Source organism: Suncus etruscus, chromosome 12 (genome assembly GCF_024139225.1).
Source record: "Suncus etruscus isolate mSunEtr1 chromosome 12, mSunEtr1.pri.cur, whole genome shotgun sequence".
Taxonomy (NCBI): Eukaryota; Metazoa; Chordata; class Mammalia; order Eulipotyphla; family Soricidae; genus Suncus; species Suncus etruscus.
The window spans coordinates 23,586,937-23,611,986 of record NC_064859.1 but is presented as its reverse complement, the minus strand read 5'-3'; the positions used below and the strand labels follow the sequence as shown (position 1 = coordinate 23,611,986).

At 38.1% G+C, this 25,050-nt stretch overlaps 1 protein-coding gene across 1 annotated transcript in view; it reads left to right on the top strand.

Moving 5' to 3' along the window:
• ZNF638 (zinc finger protein 638) overlaps nucleotides 1–23,170 on the top strand; it is a 121,057-nt gene extending 97,887 nt beyond the window's left edge. The window contains exons 20-26 of the mRNA XM_049785138.1: nucleotides 5,546–5,583; nucleotides 10,779–11,979; nucleotides 12,539–12,604; nucleotides 13,560–14,502; nucleotides 18,597–18,707; nucleotides 20,019–20,137; nucleotides 22,854–23,170. Of these exons, the coding sequence (XP_049641095.1) occupies nucleotides 5,546–5,583; nucleotides 10,779–11,979; nucleotides 12,539–12,604; nucleotides 13,560–14,502; nucleotides 18,597–18,707; nucleotides 20,019–20,137; nucleotides 22,854–22,919 (2,544 nt within the window). The 3' untranslated portion in view covers nucleotides 22,920–23,170. The remainder of the gene's footprint in view (nucleotides 1–5,545; nucleotides 5,584–10,778; nucleotides 11,980–12,538; nucleotides 12,605–13,559; nucleotides 14,503–18,596; nucleotides 18,708–20,018; nucleotides 20,138–22,853) is intronic.
• Nucleotides 23,171–25,050: the final 1,880 nt, after the last annotated feature.

The following is a 25,050-nucleotide window of genomic DNA, read 5'->3' as shown; positions in this document are numbered from 1 at the left end:
GAAACGGATTTATTCTTTTATTTGCTGAAATTATATTTACAATTAGTCGCAGTTATTGTAAAAATGTTTTTTTTTTGGCTTACACAGCAGTGTATAAACAGTCATTTGAAAATATTAAATTTATATTTACATATTCTAATTTTTTATATTTCGTTAACTGGCACTGAATAATAGGGTTTTAAACTTGATATCTATTTGTTGGTTTCTGTTTGTATTTGGGGGTTTTTTTGGGGGAGGTTAATCGAACCCTGGTCTCCCGCATGACAGGCAGGGAGATATTTTGGGGACTTTAGGGAGAGTCACACCTAGCAATACTGGAGTATTCAGTAATACAGGAATTACTCCTAGTGTATGGTCCTTGTGGGACCATATGGGATAATGAGGAATAAAACCCATTGTACTAGCTCTAGCCTAAGTTTTATTTGCTTTTTGGATTATACCTGGCAGTGCTTAGGCTTTTTTCTGGCTTTGGTAAACACTGCTTGGAGAGGTTTGGATGATTATATGTGGCACAGAGAATTGGGGTTGGCTACATTCAAGAAAATGCCTTCCACCTTGTCACCCTGTACTATCACTCTACTCACCTGCATGCTTTTTGTTAAATAGGCCAAAAATCGGTTGTTAAAAAAAAAAAAAAAGAGCTACGGTAACTCAAAAGAAATTTTCTTTTTTATTTTTTGGATTTTGGGCCACAGCTGGTGCTCAGAAATTTCTCCTGGCAGGCTGGAGGACCATATGGGATGCCGGGAATCGGTCCATTCCTGGTTTGTAGTGTGCAAGGCAAACGCCTTACCACTATGCTATTACTCTAGCCCCTCAAAAGAACACTTCAATTTCAATGTTTAAAGCCAGATTAGAGAATCTATAATTAGAGGTACTAGTTTAAACAAATTGGAGTGATTTAATTATTTCGGGGGGGGGGGAGGAATTGGGAGGGCTTCAAAGCAGTGCTTTGTGTACCACCAGGGCCATACCTGCCAATATTCTTGTGCCACCATGTCACCTGGTGGTGCTTAGGTGGGAAGGAATATGTAGTGTCAACAATTGATCTTGGGGCATATATTCCAGCCCTTTGAAATAGCTCTCCAAACCCTGGGGAGAAGTGGTTGGTTGGTTGGTTGGTTGGTTTTTTTTTGTTTTTTGTTTTTTTGGGTTTTTTTTGTTTTTTGGGCCACACCCGGCGGTGCTCAGGAGTTACTCCTGGCTGTCTGCTCAGAAACAGCTCCTGGCAGGCACGGGGGACCATATGGGACACCGGGATTCGAACCAACCACCTTAGGTCCTGGATCGGCTGCTTGCAAGGCAAACGCCACTGTGCTATCTCTCCGGGCCCTGGTTGGTTGGTTTTAAGCAATTTTGCCAGTTTCCCTTTTTTCAACTTTTAAACTGTTTGTTGATACATTTCCAAATTATACTTTGTTCAGGAATTTTAGAGCCATTGGGTTTTATTTTTTGCTCTTCTCCCTTTTCTTCTTTCTCCCTTCCTTCCTTTTCTTTTCCTTTTCCTTTTTTTTTTTTTTTTTTTTGGTTGGGGCCTCCTAGCAATGGTCAGAAGGCCCAGGTACCCCTCCTTTTGATTCTTTGTCAAAAGGATCTACAGTTTCTTCCTTTGCATTGCTTGCAAGTCAAATACTTTCAGACACCCATGCTGTTTTTAGTCTACATCTTAAAATTACAGTAAACTGCTACATATAAACATTTCATTCAGAAACATTCTAATTTCTTAGTGCAAGTAATGTTGTAAAACCATTACCTGACTTTGATCATTTTATTTTTCAAGCCCTCCAAAAAGAACTCATTCTTGGGGCCAGAGAGATAGCACAGCAGTAAGGTGTTTGCCTTGAAAGCAGCACATCCAGGACGGAAGGTGGTTCAAATCCCGGCATCCCATATAGTCTCATGTGCCTACCAGGAGCAATTTCTGAGCACAAAGCCAGAATTAACCCCTGAGCACTGCCACCGGGTGTGACCCAAAAACCAAAAAAATAAAATAAAATAAAACCCCTTATTCTTGGGGCCAGAGAAGTAGCACAGTGGATAGGAGTGAGTGCCTATGTGCTAACTGGGTACATATGGCCCACATCTCCCCTTTTGAGATGTGGACTTTCCTACTTATGCTGGGCTGTGTACTAGGACAACTATCATTTGTTGAACACCTTACTTATTCTCTCTTGCTATCTTCTCCAAATGAAATCTGTTTTTACTTTAAAAAAGGGGGGGGGTGGGGGAAGAAGAAAGTAACAAGCTTAAGAAGGAACACAGGCTTTTCCAAAGACAGAAGCCCCGCTATAAAACCCAACATGAAAATAGCGATATATACATCTCAAGAAGGTCTATCCGGGTGTTATCTCTATGCAGACTGGGTTCATGGGCCTAGGGAGCATGAGCCTAGATTTGTTCTTTAACTAGAATTACACTGCATATGAAACCTGCAGTCTTAATTCTAAAGTACAAAAACTGGTATCTCACGGGGCTGGAGTGATAGTACAGCAATAGGGCATTTGCCTTGCATACAGCAGATCCAGGACAGACCTGGGTTTAATCCCCGGTGTCCCATATGGTCTCCCAAGCCAGGAGCAATTTCTGAGTTCATAGCTAGGAATAATCTCTGAGCACAGGGCCGGGAAGGTGGCGCGTAAGGTAAGGTAAGCCTTGCAAGCGCTAGCGTAGGACGGACCGAGGTTCGATCCCCCGATGTCCCATATGGTCCCCCCAAGCCAGGGGCGATTTCTGAGCGCATAGCCAGGAGTAATCCCTGAGCGTCAAACGGGTGTGGCCCAAAAACCAAAAAAAAAAAAAATCTGAGCATCGCCTGGTGTGGCCCAAAACAAACAAAAACATAAACATAAACAAAATCCTAAACGGAGAAATAATAGCACTGTGGTTGGGTGTTTGCCTTACACGTGGCCAACTGGAAGGACCCCGGTTCAATCCCGGGCATCCCATATGGTCCCCTGAGCATGCCAGGAGCGATTTCTGAGTGCAGAGCCAGGAGTAACCCCTGAGTGCCACTGGATGTGATCCAAAAATGAAACAAAAACAAAACCCTGGTATCTTAATTTTTCATGCTTTGCTTATCAAGATAACTAGCTACAGAATCAAATATAATGAGAGTGAATCTAGAGAAACTTACATTTGCTTCTTTATTTTGTTTTGTTTTGTTTGTTTTTTGTTTTGGGCCACACCCGGCAGCGCTCAAGCTCCTGTGCTCTGTGTTCAGAAATCGCTCCTGGCAGGCACAGGGGACCATATGGGATGCTGGGATTCAAACCACTGTTGATCGGCTGCCCTACTGCTGTACTATTTCTCCGGCCCCTACATTTGTTTCTTATATGACTTGAATGGCTCTCTTCAAGTTCAGTCATTTTTCCTAATGATGCTGTTTTGTTTTCTTAGGTTTGATTATGGTTTTCATGTGCAATCTAAGAATTGAGTTGTTACTATTGAAAGGATAAAAGACTATATTAAGTTCATACAATTTTTTTTTATTTTTTTTTGTTTTTGTTTTTTTGGGCCACACCCGGTAACGCTCAGGGATTACTCCTGCCTATGCGCTCAGAAGTTGCTCCTGGATTGGGGGACCATATGGGTCACCGGGGGATCGAACTGCGGTCCGTCCAAGGCTAGCGCAGGCAAGGCAGGCACCTTACCTCTAGCGCCACTGCCCAGCCCTAGTTCATACAATTTAATTATGATTGTTGACAAGTCTACCCAACTATTTTTTTCATTTATTATTTTACTTATATATTCATTTATTTAGGTTTTTGGGTCACACCCAGTCGGGTTCAAGGGTTATTTGTGGCTCTGCACTCAGCAGTCGCTCCTGGCAGGCTCAGGGGACTATATGGGATACTGGGAAATGAACCAGAGTCAGTCTGTCCAGGGTTGGCCATGTGCAAGGCAAATGCCCTACCGCTGTGCTATTTCTCAGGCCCCCTCATTGCTTATTTTAAATGTGGACCATTTGCTTTGTAAAAGCAACTCAACCTTTGGCTCTTTTGTTTTGTTTTGTTTTGTTTTTGTTTTTAAGCTCAATGATGCTCAGGGGTTACTTCTGACAATGCGCTCAGAAATCTCACCTGGCTTGGGGGACCTTGTGGACGCAGGGGGATCAAGCCACGTCTGTCCTAGGCCAGCGCACGCAAAGCAGACGCCTTACCGCTTCTGCCATCACTCTCAGCTCCTTTATTTTTTATTCTCTTGAGTGTTCTTATTTCTTAAATTTGGTATCATCAGCTCTCTTAGATGACTTTTATCTTTTTTGTGTTTGCTTTGGGTCCACACCAGCATTGCTTAGGACTTACCCCTTACTCTGTGCACAGGGCACTCCTGGCTGTCTGCTCAGAAATAGCTCCTGGCAGGCACGGGGGACCATATGGGACACTGGGATTCAAACCAACCACCTTTGGTCCTGGATCGGCTGCTTGCAAGGCAAATGCCGCTGTGCTATCTCTCCGGGCCCAACAAACAAGATTTTTCAGAAAAAAAGCCAGTTAGTTGTAAACAGCCTAGGTTGAGATGCATTTGACCCCCAAAATGCCTAGAATACCATTTTTAATGAGGCAGGAGAAGGGGAAATCAGTAGATAGCACTGAATTGAACCCAATGACTCACACATGCAAGATACGTATTCTAGCATTTGAGCCACTTTGTTGTACTTTAGTGTGTCTTCTAAGCAAATGATAGTACTTCTAGGGTTTTTAAACTTTTTAAATTTATATAAAATTAATGAACTTTATTTTTCTCATTGATTGCTTGCTATTCTGTATAACTTTTTTTTTTTTTTTTTTTTTGGTTTTTGGGCCACACCCGGTAATGCTCAGGGGTTACTCCTGGCTATGCGCTCAGAAGTCGCTCCTGGCTTGGGGGACCATATGGGACGCCGGGGGAATCGAACCGCGGTCCGTCCGAGGCTAGCGCAGGCAAGGCAGGCACCTTACCTTTAGCGCCACCGCCCGGCCCCTATTCTGTATAACTTGAAAAAGAGCTTTTTATCTAATGAAAAAATTTTAAAACTTAATCATTTTGTAGACAGTAGGACTATGAAATGGTTTTTGTTTGTTTTTGTTTTGGGGCCACACCTGGTGGCACTTGGGGGTTATTTCTGGCTCTGTGCTCAGAAAACACTCCTGGCAGACTCAGGGAACTGTATGGGATGCCAGGAACTGAACCCAGGTTTGTCCCACATCAGGATCCAGCCCCATTTATTTTGGTTTATTTTTAAGATTATAGTCTTGTGGGCTGGAGAGATAGCATGAAAGTAAGGCATTTGCCTTGCATGCAGAAGGCCGGTGGTTCAAATCCTGGCATCCCACATGGCCCCCGAGTCTGCCAGGAGCAATTTCTGAGCAAAAAGCCAGGAGTAACCCCTGAGCGCTGCCGGGTGTGACCCAAAAACAAAACAAAACAAAACAAAAAGATACAGTCTTGTTTCACAGCTTTTTTTTTTTTTTTTCTTTTTAAGAATTGGAAGTTTTTCATTGATGGCTTAAATATTTAAAATGCAATAGAATAACCACTTATAAACTGTGAAATTATGTTACAGGTTCAAACAGAGAAACACCCAGAACCAAGAAAAGAAAGGTATGTTGCTTAAATATTGCTAATGTTTCATATATTATTTAATTAGTATTGTATTTTATTTCTGTTTTATATCGTACCTGTAGCAAAAATTTATCTTCCAGGTCACTTATATATAAGTATATTGGTTTTCATTTTTAGATGTCTGTAGATTTTTTTAAGTTTTTATATTTGATATATATTTTTCACATTGAAAAATTTGTTTTTCAGTATATACAAACTAGTGACTTCGTTATTACCAACATTGTATGTTATCCATAATTTTATCTTCTTGGTAAATACTACCACCCATTCACCATCTTCCTTCAACCAATTAATAACTCTCATTACTCTTTCATAAAATTGTTTTTGTTTTGGGGCCACACTGGAAATATTCAGCACTTCTTCTTATCTGCTCAGGAAGCATTCCTGGTTGGCCTCAGGGGACTTTATGTGTGCCCAGGATAGAACCCTGTATGCAAGTTTTGGCTGTTTGCAAGGCAAATGCCCTACTCAGTATCTCTGATTTATAGTTTGTTTAGAGTATATGTGATAAACATTTTTAAATTGAAATGTAAATGTGGAATTTTAAAATGTTTCCTCAGGCTATTAAAAGAAGCTTAAGAAATAGTATATCTTATAGGTTTTGGTTTTGGTTTTTGTTTTGGGGGCCCAGACCTGCAGTGCTCAGGTGTTCATTCCTGGTGGTACTCAGGGAATCACATGGGATGCTGGGGATCTAACCTAGGCGGATCATTTGCAAGGCAAACTCCCCACCCGCTGTGGTATGGCACAGCCCAATTATGTCTTATGTATTATGACTTATATTCTTTTTTTTCTTATAAAGATCTTTAAATGCGGGCCCGGAGAGATAGCACAGTGGCGTTTGCCTTGCAAGCAGCCGATCTAGGACCAAAGGTGGTTGGTTCGAATCCCAGTGTCCCATATGGTCCCCCGTGCCTGCCAGGAGCTATTTCTGAGCAGACAGCCAGGAGTAACCCCTGAGCAATGCCGGGTGTGGCCCAAAATCAAAAAAACAAAAAGAACTTTAAATGCTAAAGATGATTATGAGTACATTGAAATATCTTGGTAATTTGATAGGTTGCTCTTAGCACTGAATTTATTACACTATATTTTCATACCAGTAATAGTCACATGACAAAATACCAATGGCATTGTTTGATATTATTTATATAATTGTTTGATATCACTGCTTGACTTATATATAATAATGCTACTTATAGTATGGTAGACAAAGATACAGTTTTATCATGTTAATTTGAGCAGGTAAGTAGTCTCTCCAGAACGTTTATTGTGTTTCATTTTGTAGACATTTTTAGGGGATCAAACTTGGGTCAGCCACATGCAAGGCAAACACCCAACCTACTCTGCTAACACTCCAGCTCCTGTTGTTTTTTTTTGTTTGTTTTTTTTTTTTAATTGGGAACTATATGAAATGCATTGCTAGAGGCCATTCAGACTGGTATTCTGGGAATCTTGTGTGGCGTGCAGGGATCATACCAAAACCTCCTGCATGCAAAGTATGCTCTCAGCCCTGTGAACACTCTTCCATGTCCTTAAAATTTTGACTCATCTTTAAGATAATTTATAGATGCTGTATCTTATGAATCTCTTTTAAAAATTCTATTGTGGTAGTGAAAGACTGCGTTCGCGCTCTCCCCTAAAAATAAAAAAGAAAAGAAAAGAAATTCTAACACTCATAACTTAAATTTTTATTTTGTAGTTTTATTCCTGACACTAGAGAAAAATACCTGGTAGTTGCCTGATTGATTTTTTTTTTTTTTGTAATTTGATTTTGCAAAAGTAGTCATGCTTTTATGTATTTTATTTCAAGTCACTTGTGGGTGCTTACTTCAATCAGAAATCTGATAACAAATCTGATCCTATTTGTAATTAATGCAAGTTATTTATATTATTTAAAGGAACTCATGCATTGCTAAATTTTGCTTGTTCAGCTTCTACTTTATGTAAGCATGTGATCAAATCCTAAATAAGGATAATGGAGAAAATTATTCAAGTTTATTCATCATATTGAAAAGAACTCACTTTCTGAAATAAATACTAATCTTCAGTATTAAGTTTCAGTTTAAAGTTTCTCAGAAAGTCTGTGCTATGATGTTAAGCTTTGTTCTCATGCCTAGTTTTTATTGTTAGACTTTTCTGAAGATTTCAAAACAAAATTATATGGGAACGGGATGTGGGGGTTGGGAAATTAGGTATCTAAATCTTAATTACCTTCCTGTAACTGTTTTTTGTGTGTGTGCCCATCTCCCAGATTGTGTTTCTCCTTGATCTTTAAAAAAATTGTTGTTTGGTTCTGCTGTTAATAATTTAATTTATTAGATATCCCACATTGATTTTTCAAGTTAACTTATGAGCACTGAAACATTTTTCTGTTAGCCAGAAAGCTTGGCACTTATTTTGGTCATTGAATTCTGTTAAATAAAATAATGTAAATAAAAAATGTGAATACATAAGAATAAATACAGAATTAAGTTATTTTTCAGAGTAAGTAGTATTCTTGAGAGTTGAACTGACCAAGTGATTTATTTTATATAAAAGGTAATTGAGGCTCTTTTACTTGATGATTTTAAATAGGGTAGATGAAGGAATTTTTTGGTAAGGAAAAAAATTCCCGATACTTTATATTCTAACCCAACACTTTGAATTTTTGTATACCTAATTTCTAAAGATTCTATGATTAAGTGTGCAGTTCTATAAGGATACAGGAAATTTGAATTCAATCTTAATAAAAATGAATATTGTAATTAAAAACAAACTACATTAAAATGATGCAGTTAAATGTCACTATTTCTCTTTTTTAAGTTTGTACCACTATATTTTAAATAAACTGTCTGCAACTTTTAATTTTAAGAATTTGGAACACTTAATCAGCCAGCCATTGGTACTTTTTTTTAAATAAAAAGACATGAATTATTCCAAATAAATGTTTAAGCCCTTTCAGCCTGCAAAGTGTTGTTTACATAAATATAATCCATATTGATTTTGGATCTATGATTACTAATTACTCCAGTTAAAAGTCTTTAAAACTGGGGCCGGGCGGTGGCGCTGGAGGTAAAGGTGCCTGCCTTACCTGCGCTAGCCTAGGAGACGGACCTCGGTTCGATCCCCCGGCGTCCCATATGGTCCCCCAAGCCAGGAGCGACTTCTGAGCGCATAGCCAGGAGTAACCCCTGAGCGTTACCGGGTGTGGCCCAAAAAACAAAAAACAAAACAAAACAAAAAAAAAAAAAAAAAAGTCTTTAAAACTTTCTCTTCAACTTCATCAGGAGGTGTTCGATTTCTATAAGGATTTTACTTTTGAAGTTCAAACTTACTGTCTTTGGGGGAAAATTCAGTTACTGACTCAAATAATTTACACCTTTATGTGTTAATATTTTACTTTCTCCAAACTTTTGAAATATAAACATCTCAGGATACAGGTACATAGCATATTATACTAACTAAAAGCTATATGGCCATTCATTGGTAATAATATCAAATGGAATATCTTATTCTTGAAAAATGGGAGAAAAAGAATGTTTACTTTTTTACCTTAAATACTGGTATGTCATGATCTTTGCTGCATATTTTTTGACTTGCTGCTTCTATTGTATCTTATAAAATTTATTTATTAAACCTTACTTTATGTTGATAACATACTTATGCCTTTGAGAACTAAGATTTATTTGCTGTTCTTCAAGATAATGTCATTCAAGCATTAAATAGAAAAAGAAGCTTATTTTTTTTTATCTATCTAGATAAAGTTTAATTACATACCACTTTGGATTTGGGAAGAACACGATGTTATAAGATTGGTTACATATACGAACCATGCGGTTTTTCCATTTCTGCCAAATAATCTTACCTATGTTTTTAATTTTTGTGATAATTTCAATTATTTTGTCACTTGAAGGATTTCTTTGTTTTTTGTTTTTGTTTTGTTTTGTTTTTATTGTTGTTTTTTGTTTTTTACTTATGCTGCTCCTAAATGATGCCCAGAGGCTCTGGGCATGATCATCAGTAATTCTCAGCCACCTACACCAGAAATTCAGTGCAGTATTTGTGGTGCTGAGGAGGTGTTTGGTGGCCTATAGGGCCCAGTGGTGCCTGTGAAACCATGTAGTAGACTGAGCTAAGTTGTCTTCATACAAGTAATGTACCTTAATCCTTGTACTATCTCTCCAGCTCCTGGAAAGATTTCTTTTAGCTTATTTTCATAATACATCCTGTCTCTTAGACTGCATATTTCTGCTAAAGATGACTGTTAGCCTTGCCTTAACTTTACTTCTCCATAACTCCCCAACCAGGGTGTCTAAAGATAACTCCAAAGAAGGTTTTCTTTTAAGTATTATTTCCAAACATGCTTTATGACAAATTAAAAATAAATATTTTACATGAAAATAAATATGTATTAATATTTTTCTTTTTAAAAATTAATAAATCTATTTTAACCTCAAAAAGAAAGGCCTCATGGTTATAGAGAAGCTTATCTTCCAACCAGTTTTGTTTATGTTTTAGGTAAGGTTGATCAAATTTTTTGTTACATTTATTATCTATATAAAATTTTTATCTCATTCTTTATTTGTTTTTGTTTTGGGACCATACTGGCAGTGCTAAGTAGTCACTCCTGATTCTGCACTCAGGAATTAACTCCTAGTGGTGCTTGGAAAATTATTTGAGATGAGATACCAGGGATCATTTGATCAACTACATGCAGAGCAAATGCCCTACCCTCTGTGCTATCTCTCTGGCCCTGTTCATTAGTTTAATTATGTGGCTATGCAGATTTTATTTCAGTTACATTATTGGGAAAGAGGATGAAAATTATTTGAGATGTCTCATTCACATTTGACCTAATATCAAATGTAAACTTGATAAAAAAGATAAACATGGGGTTATTACATGAGTGAAAGGATATCAGAGGTCGAATTATTTGACAGACCTTGAATTAAAAGGAATCTTCGATCTTCAGTGGTAGCTCTTTAAAATTTATATTGTTTTCATATTTACATCAAAAACATCTTAGCCGTTTTAAAGCTAATTGCTGGATTTCCATTGCTTTTTACTAAAGCAAAAGGAAGTCTTAACAATTGGCATCAATCGAACTACTTCTAATGGTTGAATTCTCATCATAGTTTGATTTTTGTTTGTGTTTTTGTTTGTGTTCTTTTTTATTTGTTTTTAAATATTTTTAGCCCTGACTTGAAAAACAGTCCAGTTGATGAAAGTGAGGTGCAAACAGCAACTGATAGTCCCTCTGTTAAACCTAGTGAAATTGAAGAAGAAATTCTTTCCAGCATTCAAACAGAAACTTGTGTACAACCAGAAGAGCCTGGAGAGGAAGAACCTGAAAATGCACTCTGTGACTCTGACTTTATGATAGAAACATTGGAAGTTGAGACTCAGGAAGCGATCAAAGTGGAAATTCCTCTTGTAGCATCAACTCCAGCCAATCTTGAATTATTCCCTGAGAACATAGAGGAATCAGTTTTAAATCAGCAAGTGTATACCAGTGACTTTCATACAGAAGCGGCAGAAATTATTAATCCTGAAACAGAATTATCGATTTCTGAAGGTGCATTTATAGAAGAAAGGGGCATCAAAGGAATTCTAGAAGAAGCTTCATCTGAAGCAGCTGATTTTTTCTCTGGGATTACACATTCTATGATCGAAGTTGTAGCTGACATAGACAAATATCAACCTGCTTCAGAAGTTACACCGTCTAGTGTTTCGGCATTAATATCAGGAATTTCCAATGGAAATGAGAAGGTAGTGACCAAAACGGCTATTTCTGAAAAAAGTTCCGTGGATGAAAAGGAGGAGAATGAATTTAATGCAAAGGAAACCAGAATGGATCTGCAAATAATAACAGAAAATGATGAAAACAATTATGCTAAGGCAGTTGCAGATGAATTGGAAAAGACTATGACAGCAATGAAAGAAAAGCCTGCAGAAAACATTGTGAACAAGGCATGCCCAAATAAAGGAATAAGTCAAGCAAATAAGTCTGATGAAACTGGTAAAACTAGTATGCTGCCTGCATCAAATATATCTGGTGGTAAAACAAGTATTAAGGCCAGAACGGTCTCTTCTCCAAAGGCAAAAGCGACTGCTACAAAGTCTGAAAACCAAAAAGATTCCCTAAGATCTGTTCTTGGAGATCAAATAAATGCCAAGGAAGTGGCGTCACTTAAATCTTCAAGTACCAAGTCAGGCTTGACTGAAAGCGTCAGTAAATTAAGACCTGCTCAGAGTGCTCTTTCCAAAGGAAGCAGTGGAAGGATACCAGCCTTTCAAGGCAAGGATTCTAAACTGGATTACAGGGATATAACAAAACAGTCTCAGGAAACACAGGCTAGACCTCTCTTCATGAAACGGGAAGACAGCAACAATAAGGTGAGAATAGGAAGAATGATTCGGTCTGTCTTTGAAGGGATTGCCTCTGCTATTGTAGCTCTGGAGTAGGAGATGCAGTCTTGTTTTATACTTCCATCTCCTCGACACACGAAAACTCCCATTTCCCTTCTTAAATAATTCATTGATGTAAGCAGGAAGACATTTAGAATAAGCTCACATTTGTTATTTATTGACAGGTTTGAAAAGTATTCGTACAAATGAGGTCAGGAATATAAATTTACATTTAAAAAAGGGCTCTCTGCTTTTGAATGGGAAACTGTTTTCTTTTAAACCCAAGCTGCTTTTATTAGCTTATTACTCACCCAATTTAGTCATTGTGGACTCTAGGGAAGGAAAAAATCAGTTAAATTACAGTTAACCACAACAATAGGGAGATGAAGTCTCTATTGTTAAATGACTGTTAACTTAGTTTGGTATTACTGTTAATATTTACATAAGTGAATGTAGATAATGTTTGCTGCTTAATTTTTTTTATAAAGGGGCATTGTAACCTAGTTGTAAATGATTATTTTTCTGTATTTCTCATTTAATATTTTAGACTTTCACTGGGCAAAACAGTAAGACACCTAAAAGCTCCACTAGTAGAAGCTCCAAATCTAATGAGGTAAGAAACATCCCACTAACACTAACTCTTACGTCTCTCAACTTGGAGTTCATTTAGTTCATAACCTGTATTTTTCTCCTATAATAATTAGTTCTAGACAAAACAAGGAATGACATTTTTTTTCTCTCTATTGCCACTAGTTTTTTTGACCTTTAGCTAAGCTAATTAGTTTGTGTTCTTGGTACAAAGAATTGAACAGGGACAGAAAGAGAATTAGAGTGGGAAAATAGCTCCAATCTCATACTGAATGAATGTTAGAACTGGATGAGATTAGATTTAAGTGAAATTGGTGTCTGACTGAATTCCTTCCTATTTTGAGATTGGATTTCTTGCTAATAAGGAAAACAGAAACTTCCAGACAGCACTAAGATTCATTTTTCCTGGTACCGACCGAGTTCTGTTGTCAATTGTATGTTTTAACTTTTTGTATTTAGTTATGTGGTGTTTTCGGATTCCACCGCTCATAAAATACATTTTTCAGGGTATCCAGAAGATTCCTTAGTGACTCAGAACACTTATCTGGCAAGTACAAAGCTTTAAATTCAAAACCCAGTACTACCAGTAAGCACTGAAATAGATGTTCCTAACAACTCGATAGGGATGCCCAGTGAGAAAAGAAACTAGAAAATGATTCAGCTTAGGAAACTACACATATACTCATGCTTGAATGTGGTAGGGAATGAATTTGGGCCTTGCAGTAATGAGGATTACCTGAGTCATCCTGGTGTTGCTCAGGACCTCCAGGACTGTACCCAGTGATACTGTGCTGAATACCCAGCCAACATCAGTCACTTTTATGTAAACTCCTTAATCCCTTTACTACCTTTTCAACCCAAATTTTAGTTTGGAGGGAATATCTTTTATTTACTATGATTATTTGGAACTTTCCAGGCAAGCTTAATAATGAATAAGTAGTTAAATAAAATATGTGACTTTTTTTTAATATTTCCAACAGGAACTGCTATTATTTTCATTTAATTTGGATGAACTTGTTATTGTGGATGAGGTTATCGAAGATGTGAACCCTTTTCAAACCAAGCAGAATCCACTAAAGGCAAAAAGAAAGGAAATTCTCAAGAATGCCACTTCTGAACCTAACATAAAGAAGAAGGAGAAAACTGCTTCTCATGTTGCTGAAGGAGAGTTATCTTTTGTAACCTTGGATGAAATAGGGGAAGAAGAGGATGCAGCTGCACATCTACCACAGACGCTAGTCACTGTGGATGAAGTCATTGATGAGGAAGAAATAAATATGGAAGAAATGGTAAAAAATTCAAATTCACTTCTTACATTAGATGAGTTAATTGATCAAGATGATGGCATTTCCCATAGTGAACCTAAAGATGTTACTGTACTGTCAGTGGCTGAAGAACAAGATCTTCTTAAACAAGAGCGCTTGGTAACTGTGGATGAGATTGGAGAAGTAGAAGAGATACCTTTAAATGATTCGGCAGACCTGAGTTTTACTTTAAATACTAAAGTGGACAAGGAAAATACTGGAAGGGATGATATTCGGTTCATTTCTTCTCAGATGCCTGAAGACCCTTCTACCTTAGTTACTGTAGATGAAATACAAGACGACAGCAGTGATTTGCATTTAGTGACTTTGGATGAAGTAACTGAAGAGGATGAAGATTCGCTGGTGGATTTTAACAATCTTAAAGAAGAGCTTAATTTTGTTACTGTTGATGAAGTTGGAGAGGAGGAAGATATAGATAATGATTTAAAAATAGAATTAGCACAAAACAAAAATGACCATTCTGCGGATAAAAGAGAGAGAAAAAGGAGAGTTATGGATACAAAGAAAACAAGACTTGAAGCCTTGTCCCAAGTGGGTCAAATAAGTGAGAATTTTATGGCTGAAGATCTGGAAAACATGATTGAGAGACATTTAGCAGGTACATATTTTAAAGGAGTAGTTTTCTTTCAGTTTTGTTTGTTACTGTTTTGGCCATACCCGGCTGTGCTCTGGGTTTACTCTTAGCTCTGTGCTCAGAGATCACTCCCAGTATGCTTGATAAACCATATGGCGAGGGATAGATAGATAGAACCCAGGTCAGGCACATACAAGCCAAGCTTCTTACCTGCTACATTATCTTTGACTCTAGTCTTTCTGTTATGAGGTGATTTTTATTTTAAAGTATATAATTTTATAAAATTAGAGATTTTATTATATATATTTATAATATTATATATAATATATTTATATTACTATACATTTGTATAATTTCTCTTAATTACAGGGTGTCATTTATTCATAACTTCATATTAATTTAACACACATAAAACCAGGAAGCAAATTAGAATATTTGCTCAAAATTGAAATGAAATTGATCTGTCTTATCTTAGGGAGAAAATTTGTGTTTAGCAGAAGATGTTCAAAGGTACCATTTCACTTTCATCTGATTTTTTGACAGTATAGGAACTGTTAACTCACTTACACAACTTGAAATAGATCAAAAATAATTTCTTTTTTTTTTTTTTTTTTTTTTTTGGTTTTTGGGCCACACCCGGTAACGCTCAGGGGTTACTCCTGGCTGTGCGCTCAGAAGTCGCTCCTGGCTTGGGGGACCATATGGGACGCCGGGGGATCGAACCGCGGTCCATCCTAGGCTAGCGCAGGCAAGGCAGGCACCTTACCTCTAGCGCCACTGCCCGGCCCCCAAAAATAATTTCTAACAAGAAAATTGCTAAAGATTGGATTGAGAATGAAAAATACCACAAGCTTATTGAACAAAATAGAAATCTATAGAGCTCTTTCAGATAATCATAAAGGAATATATGAGTTTCCTCTAAGTAATATACATGGAAAATAAAAGATTATTTAGACTTATGCAATTTTTTAAATAAACTTTAAACATATATTAGAAGTGAGTTTCCAAGGTTTTTTTGTTTTTTTTTTTATAAAGACAGGTGTTAAAATTGTTGTTAAATTTGGTTACTGCAGCCATAAATTAGACTTTTTCTTTAAAGCTAAAACTCCAAGCAAGAGAGTTAGAGTTGGTAAAATGCTACCACTGGGAAAAAGCTCATAGAGCAGAACCAGCAGAAGGTGAAGAAGCCAAAGGTTTACAGAAGGAGGGTAATGACAGTGTAAGGCAGTAGTAATAGTTCCAATCAAACACTTGCTATCTTTGTTTTACTTTAAGAAAAATGCACCCATTATGACTATAAATTTGCTGAATACAGGGGCCAGTGCCGATAGTGCATTTTCCTTGAATGTGGCTGGCCTGTGTTCAATCCCCAGCATCCTATATAGTTCCCCCAAGCCTGCCAGGAGAGTTTTCTGAGTGCTTAGCCAGGAGTACTTTGCCGGTTGTGGCCCCAAAACAAAAACAACTAAAATTCACTGAGTTTGATCTTGGGCCTTTAATGCTGCTCTAGTCTTCCAGTTTCATTTCTGGTCAGGTATAATGCCCTTAAACCCTCCTGCTGAGATCTGCTCTATTAACTAGCCTATTACTCACCACTTTCGTTTGTTTTTGTTTGTCAGAGTTAATAAAGGGCTCTCATATGCTATTTGTCAGCTTTATTTAAAAAAAAAAACCCTATATTGACTCCTTAATCATAAGCTTGCCATGTCATTCTGAACTTAACCATGGTATGGGAGGAGGAAGGTGTTGGAGGGGACATTGAGACAAATGAAAGCAAACACTGGTGGTGATGTGGTTAGATTTTATCATTGAGTATTATAAATCCTGATGCCCAAACTATTTTTTAATTATATTCATGAATTTAAAAATGAAGTCCTTGACCTTGGAATATTCCTTGCTCTCATTTTTCTTCAGTACAAAACAAAATCACTTCTGGGGCCAGAGTGGTGGCACATCAGTAGGGCGTTTGCCTTGCACGCGGCTAACTGAGGAGGAACTGCTTTTTGATCCCCCAGCGTCCCATATGGTTCCCCAAGCCAGGAGCAATTTCTGAGCACACAGCCAGGAGTAATCCGAGTGTCACTGTATGTGGCTCAACCCCCCCCCCCCAAAAAAAAAAAAACCAAAATAAAATCACTTCTTAATTTTCCTTCATCTATGTTGAACTGTGTTTTGTATTTTATCTGCTTTTTTGTTTTGTTTTGTTTTGGAGCCACACCTGGTTCCTGGCTTTGGGGACCATGTGGGATGCTGAAGGATCAAACTGCAGTCTATCCTTGGTTAGCAGTCTGTCCTTGGTTAGCACATGCAAGGCAAACGTCCTACCATTTAAACGCACCACCGCTCCTCGACCAGAGCAGTACCCCGGCGGTGGGTCATTTGCCTTGCACGTGAATGACCCCGGGTGTCCCATATGGGGACAATTTCTGAGCTCAGAACCAGGAGTAACCCTTTGTCACCGGGTGTGGCCCAAAAACCAAAAAAAAAAAAAAAAAAAAGTGATAATGAAAAAGACACTTGAGTTTCTAAATATTTATGTTTTTTGTGCTGGGGCTCAAGTACGGGTCCTCATGTACTCAAAAATGCCATCTACCACTGGTCCCTCTTAATTTGCTTCTTTAGTCATTTAGTCATTTCTCTTTTTTTTTTTTTTTTTTTTTTTTTTGGTTTTTGGGCCACACCCAGTAACGCTCAGGGGTTACTCCTGCCTATGTGCTCAGAAGTTGCTCCTGGCTTGGGGAACCATATGGGACACCGGGGGATCGAACTGCGGTCCGTCCAAGGCTAACGCAGGCAAGGCAGGCACCTTACCTTTAGCGCCACCGCCCGGCCCCATTTAGTCATTTCTTTAGTCATTATTATTAATCAGTCCCTCATATTTTTTGCCTATTTTTTTTTTTGGACTTTTCCTCAAATTTTTCTTCTTGATAACCATTTGATAGTTCATGGTCTAGTAATCTGACAGATAGCTCACAATGGCTATCACTGTTGCTGTATTTCAACTTCAGCTACTAGATTATTTAGAACTGCCTTATCTTGGCCAAAGAGTGTCAAGAATGTCTGTTAATGAACAATATATTTCACAAAAGCTTCACTTGGGTTACAAAAAAATCATCTGAAAATTTGGCCTTGAGATAGTGGGTAAAGCTCTTGCCTTGCACATAACTAACTTGGATTCAGTCTATGCTAAGTCTTCCAAGAGTTATTAGGAATGATCCTTGAGCACAGAGCTAGAGGTATGAGTACCTGAGCATCACCAGTGCTAAGAAATTAACCTCTTTGTTTTTATTTTATCTATTTTATTTTATTTTATTTTATCATATAACTTGTTTTAGGATATAAACTCCCTTTTTTAGTGGCAGAGGCAAATGTATCAGAAAGTTGGTTAATCAGTCTGCTGACTTAAGTACTGCTTGCATTGCAGTTTATTTTTCTACGTTCATTTTATGTTTGTTTATTATTCTGTCCCAGCTTTTAGGCTGTTTATCTTTGGCTGGTATGGTACCGGTCATTATATTGTGCTCTTTTCTTGTTAATGCCTACTCTTTCCCCAAGTAAGCATCTCTCAAAGTGATTCTTGCCAATAGTACAAAACTTAACACTTCTTTCCTGACTCTTTAAGTACTTTTCGTAGCAATTGCATAGAATAGCTATTACTTTTTTATCCTGTACCTTTATAATCATTTATTGTCATTTACATGTTTATTCATCAGTTGCTTATATCTTTCTTTTCTTTTTTTTTTGGGGGGGGGTCACACCCGGCTACGCTTAGGGGTTACTCCTGGCTCTATGCTCAGAAATCACTTCTGGCAGGCTCTTGGGGGGGGTGGGCCATATGGGATGCCAGGATTCGAACCACTGACCTTCTGCATGAAAGGCAAATGCCTTGCTTCCATGCTATCTCTCCAGCCCCTTTTTCTTTCTTTCTTTTTTTTGTTTGTTTGTTTTTCAATTGCTTATATCGAAACAGGCAAGTAGCCAACTGAATTAGTTTAGGAAGATCTACTTAGGTAAGTCATAAATTTATCTTTTAGAGCAGGACTTTTTTTATGTTATCTTCAAAATGTCTGTTCATCTATCTTGAATAATTTTTTTTCTTGAAAATTTTAAAACTTTAGTTGATGAAGATGAATCTGAATCAAGGGATTCAGAGCCTGAACGAAAACGCCAGAAAACTGAAGAAACGGACTCTCCTTTAGGAACATCAGTGACATCTGACGTCCCTGAAGGTAGGGTGAAAATGACTTTACCCCCTTTTCCTAATGAAATAGAAATGTAGTACTGTAATCTGTTATTTTAGTGACCAAGAGGATAACCTTGCTTAGGTGATTGTTTTGGAGTAGAAATTATAAAAATTTTGCACATTGGTAATTTGAAAAGAATTTTGGGTGTAGTATTTTGTTACTCTTGCTTCTGCAGTGTTGCAGGGTAGCATTGTTTGTGAGGTGTCAGAACTCATACTTGTCAACATGGGGTATGCCAAGGATCAAATTTAGTACCTCACAGAAGCAAAACAGGTTCTCACCACTAAGAATTCTGTTAGGCTTTTTTTTACTTGACAAGGATACTTTAATTAATCTTCTTTAAGTCTGGGAAATGCCTTTCTTTTTCTTTTTTTGGGGGGGAGGGGGTCACATCTGCCGGTGCTTAGGATTTACTCCTGACTCTGAGCTCAGAAATCGCTCCTAGCAGGCACAGGGGACCATATAGGATGCTGGGATTTGAAGCACCATCCGTTCTCGATCAGCTGCGTGCAAGGCAAATGCCCTACCGCTGTGCTATCTCCCAGCCCCATGGGAAATGGCATTTTTAATATCTTTTTGGGTTGCTCTGATAAGAACTTAGTTGCATTTGCCCAAACACAAATTCCAATGAAGCGGAGCCTATTGTTTTAGCCAAGAAAAATGATTTGAAGACACTTTAGTTATGAGAATGTTTCTAAAGCAGACACTTGCTTCTCATTTTGCCCTTTCTCCTGTGTTATTTTAACAAGGAGGTTCTCTTAAGAGAATTTTTTAAATTTCCAGTGAATTGCTTTTTATTAGGGACAAAGGAAGGTACATACCTACCCACCCTCTGGCACTATATTCGTTGACTTTCTCCCAGCAGTCCTTGCAAGGGACTGGATACTATGGGATGCTGGAACTGTATTTGGGGCTTCCACATGGAAAGCATATACTCCAATTTCTCTTTTGCTTTCCTTTGTATTGATGGCACCAGGGATTGACCCTAGGGCTTTACAGCTGTGGAGTGTAATACCTATACCACTGAGCCATTTTCTCCACCCCTAAATTAATATTTTGAAGGAATTCCCTGGCCTTCTGGAGGCCTCTTGAATATTACGTAATTTGTTAACTAAAGACCTGTGTATTGTAATTTAACTCTCAATTGTTCTTGGTACCCAGATATATTGTATGTTTCATTTGTTATATGTACATGTGATATACTATGCTTAATATTTTTGTCATGTTTAGATAAATTGATTGTATACATTACATAAATTATAGTTAATTTTTCTCTCTTCTCTTTCTATCTTATAGATTTAGACTTTCTTGTACCGAAGGCTGGATTCTTCTGCCCAATTTGTTCCCTTTTCTACTCAGGTGAAAAAGCAATGACAAATCACTGCAAGAGTACACGTCATAAACAAAATACAGAGGTAAATTTTTTTTTTTTTTTTGTAACTCTCAACCGCTATTAATGTTAGATAGTGGGCCTGGAGAGATAGCACAGCGGCGTTTGCCTTGCAAGCAGCTGATCCAGGACCAAAGGTGATTGGTTCGAATCCCGGTGTCCGATATGATCCCCCGTGCCTGCCAGGAGCTATTTCTGAGCAGACAGCCAGGAGTAACCCCTGAGCATCGCCGGGTGTGACCCAAAAAGCAAAAAAAAAAAAAAATGTTAGGTAGTGTTACTACGTTAAAGCTTAGGGGCCGGCGAGGTGGCGCTGGAGGTAAGGTGTCTGCCTTGCAAGCACTAGCCAAGGAAGAACCGCGGTTTGATCCCCCTGCATCCCATATGGTCCCCCCAGGCCAGGGGCAATTTTGAGCGCTTAGCCAGGAGAACCCCTGAGCATCAAACGGGTGTGGCCCGAAAAACCAAAATAAAACTTAAGTATCAACTTAAGTATACATTTTTCCCCTTTGGGAGAACTTTTGAAGGAGTGTGTCAGTTTATTCCTCTTAAATCCACAATCCTATCTTAGGTTCCTCTTTGCCAGTCAACCTTCTAGTCTTTAGTTTTTTTGCTCTAGTAGTGCTTGTAGAATAGATTCTCCATATACATCTGTCTCCCTATTAAAAAAAACTTCCTTTGTTCTCTCATGTTATGGGCATATAAATTAATCTTTTTAAGTATATACTTTAAAAATATGTATAACTTTAACCTATTTAAACTGATTCGGTGAGTTACTCCTGTTCTCACACCAAGTGGGGGAGAAAGGAAATACTTTCTTTTGTTAAAGTTATATACATTTTTGGGAACCATTACTTTAGACAATTTTCATTAGCAATAATGATCATAATGATTCTGATGTCTATGTGAGAGAAGACTCCCCCCTCTCACACACACACACACACACACACACACACACACACACCTGGTGTGCTCAGAGTTAGCAATAAATAATGATCACAATGATTCTGATTTTGTGTGTGTTAGTGTGTGTTCATTTGTGTTCTTGCATGCATATGCCCACACCAAGTAGAGCTCAGGATTTATTTCTGTCTCTATGCTTGAGAGACCATATGGGATGTCAGTGTTGAATTTGGGTTGGTCACATGCAAGGCAAGCATCTCTCATCCATGAATGAATATTTTATATAGCCCATATTATTAAATTTGTAGCATAGATGATTTTGTATTTTAAATTGCTATTTTACTCATTTATCAACTTTTATGTGGAATCATTTTCAGTGAAAGAAAAAATTGATCAGTATTAAATCACAAGTTATTTATTATAATCCCAAGGTCTCATAGTTAGTGGTAGATTTAGATTTTGAGCCTAACTTTCTTTTACGCAGCTTTTAGACACTGTGTTACATTCTTGGACTCTGAGTTTTAGCATATCATTTCCATTTAAAATCTTGGGCCCGGAGAGATAGCACAGTGGCGTTTGCCTTGCAAGCAGCCAATCCAGGATCAACGGTGGTTGGTTCGAATCCCGGTGTCCCATATGGTCCCCCGTGCCTGCCAGGAGCTATTTCTGAGCAGACAGCCAGGAGAAACCCCTGAGCATTGCCGGGTGTGGCCCAAAAACCAAAAAAAAAAAAAAATCTTGCAGTGAAATTTGTCACTTGGATAGTCGATAATTGGAATAATGCCCAATTTCTTGTGAGTTTGACACGCTTTGCATATTCTCATTCCCTTTTTACTTCTCTAATCTTACTGCCTTTTACTTTGCTATTTTTTTTTACTGTTTACTGTTCCTTAGCTTTTATTTTTCATACTTGAAAACCCTCTCAACTCCCTTTGTACTTTATATCACTATTTCTTTTTTTTTCTTTTCTTTCTTTCTTTTTTTTTTTTTTTTTTGGTTTTTGGGCCACACCCGGCAGTGCTCAGGGGTTACTCCTGGTTGTCTGCTCAGAAATAGCTCCTGGCAGGCACGGGGGACCATATGGGACACCAGGATTTGAACCAACCACCTTTGGTCCTGGATTGGCTGCTTGCAAGATAGCCGTGTGCTATCTCTCCGGGCCCTATATTACTATTTCTTTGTCTTCTCACTTAGTTGTATGGATGTTGTTTCTTCTTGTAAGTACACACACACACACACACACACACACACACACACACACACACACACACACAAACACATGTACACGTGCTCACGTGAATAACCTAGTATAAACTCCCTCCCATTCCCCCTGAAAATAATTCTTGGGGGCCAGAGCAATAGCACAGCAGTAAGGCATTTGCCTTGCACACAACCAACACAGGTCAGGCAGTGGTTCAAATCCTGGCATCCCATATGGTCCCTGAGCTTGCCAGGGGCAATTTCTGAGCACAGAGCCAAAAACAAAACAAAACAAAGATTATTCTTGGTTACTTTGATTTCTTTCTTTGGTACTGTTTACCACCACCCCAGATTACCTTGTTTATTTTTATTTATGTTTCCCTACTATAATATAAATTCATTTGAAATATAGACCATGGAGTATCCCCAAGCACCAAATGTAATGCCTGTTTATCATAACTATGAGATGACTGATGAATAGGTGGAATGAATGTTAATGTAAGACACAGTGTTTCTAATCTTTATTTGTAGGATTAGGCTCTTTAACTTGTAAATATAATAGAATACATTACATAAATGTATACACATATGAAAACAGCATCTAATCAATATTTTATATTGCACATTGCTTTTAACAGAAGTTCATGGCCAAGCAAAGAAAGGAAAAGGAGCAGAATGAGACTGAAGAAAGAAGCTCTAGGTGATTGGGGGAAAGGGAAAATAATTCATTAGAAATTCACTTAGGGTCCAGTTGATTTGTGTATTTTTGTTATCATTTAATTTGTAATTTTTGTTTCAGAAGCAAATATTCATGTTGTATAAATTTCTGATTGCTCTGGATGTAGAGACAGATGGGGAAAGTATGATGGGTTTGATTTTTATATCAAATCATCAGGCATGGAGAAATATCTTTTAGAAGTGTTAAAATAAATGTTCCTACTGCATATTTAAAATACTGCCTTGTGTCTGTGGCTGATTTATTTACCTCTGATTGTAGAGGGTTTCTCTACAACTGCTCTGACTTGGGATATTTGGGGATTCGTCACATATTACTGAAGTCATAGTATGGCACTGTTTCACTTTGCTTCAAGCATCCATATATAGGTCCAAGGTTTATTTTTTGAATTCTTGAACCTAGAGCAGGGGTCTCAAACTTGCAGCCCTCTGTACATTTTGTGGTCCTGCCCTAGAGGAATCTTTTTTGTTTTGTTTTGTTTTGTTTTAGTTGTTTGGGTCATACAACCCAAAGTTCAAGGCTTACTACTGACTTTGCACTCATGGGTCACCCCGACTTTGCCTCCTGCGGCCCCCAGGTAAATTGAATTTGAGACCCCTGACCTAGAGCAATAGTACAGGATTCAAAGAGAATACAGCAGGGAGGGTGCTTGGATGCATGCAGCCAATCCTTGGTATCCCATATGTTCCCATTACTACCACTAGGAATAACCCTGGAGCATTGCCAAGTGTGCCCGACCCCGAGAAAAACAGAAACAGAGTGATAGTATAGTATGTAAGGTGCTAGCCTTACATGAATTCAATCCCCAGAAGCCCATATGTTCTTTCCAACACCACCAGGAGTGACTTCTGAATGCTGATCATTAACCCATGAAAATCTCCAGGTATAGCTCTCCCACCTCTTCCAAAAATTCTCCCAACTTTTCTACATAAAATTATATTTTTGGGGCAATAGCACAGCAGTAAGGCCTTGAATATGACCAACACAGAACCCCGGTTCGAATCCTGGTGTCTCATTTCGTCTGCCAAGCTTGCCAGGAGCGACTTCTGAGCACAGAGCCAAGAGTTAACTCCTGAGCACTGCCAGGTGTGACCCAAAACCAAAATAAAATTAAATTTAAAACAATTAGATTTCTGCATGTTTATTTTAGGTACGTTTGAGTTTAAAAATTATTTAAGTCAGGCCACATCCATATGTTTTAGGGGTTGAAGGTATATGCTTTGTCCTTCCTTGCTGGGGCTTATGTGTGCTAGGTATTACTTTACTACATGAGCATAGAGCCAAGAGTAACTCCTGAACATAGTTGGGTGTGACCCCAAAACAGAAACAAATGAAGTTCAGCATCTGCCTCAACAGCTTGTGATGTTTTGCTGTTGAAAATTTATAGATGTCAAAGTAATGTGGTAATGAGTCAATCACAGCACTTTTTTGGCTTTTGGGTCACACCTGGCGGGGCTGGAGCTATAACACAATGATAGGGCATTTGTCTTGCACATGGTCAACCTAGGATGAACCTGGGTTTGATTCCTAACATCCCCATATGATCCCCCGTGATTGTCTAGCACAGAGCCAGGAATAACCCGACTGCCGCCAGATGTGGGCCCATATGGAATGCCAAGAAGTGAACTCAGGTCATCATGTGCAACATAAATGCCATATCTGCTCTGCTATTGCTCCGGCCCCTATTATATATCTGAATAAAAGAGCATACAAAATATTTTAACTGCATTTTGAATAATCACTGTTGATTATGGTACTGATGATTATGGTACTGATATTATGTGCTAGGTTAATTATATCAATCTGATATCCTAAAAATTTACAACTGTCGACAAAGAAAAAAGATCTAGATTTAAGATATAAAGTCCTAATTATGAATTAGAAGAAACAGTGTGATTATATTGTACCCCTAATTCCTTCTACTAACTGAAAAGTAATGATAAAGCCTTTGTACTGGAAGAAATGGTTGGTGTCAGATATGAGGCAGAAAGCATACAAAACAAAGTTGCAATGTTATTTAAAAAGGTGGGGGGTGAGGTGGCGCTAGAGGTAAGGTGTCTGCCCTGCAAGTGCTAGCCAAGGAAGGACCGTGGTTCGAC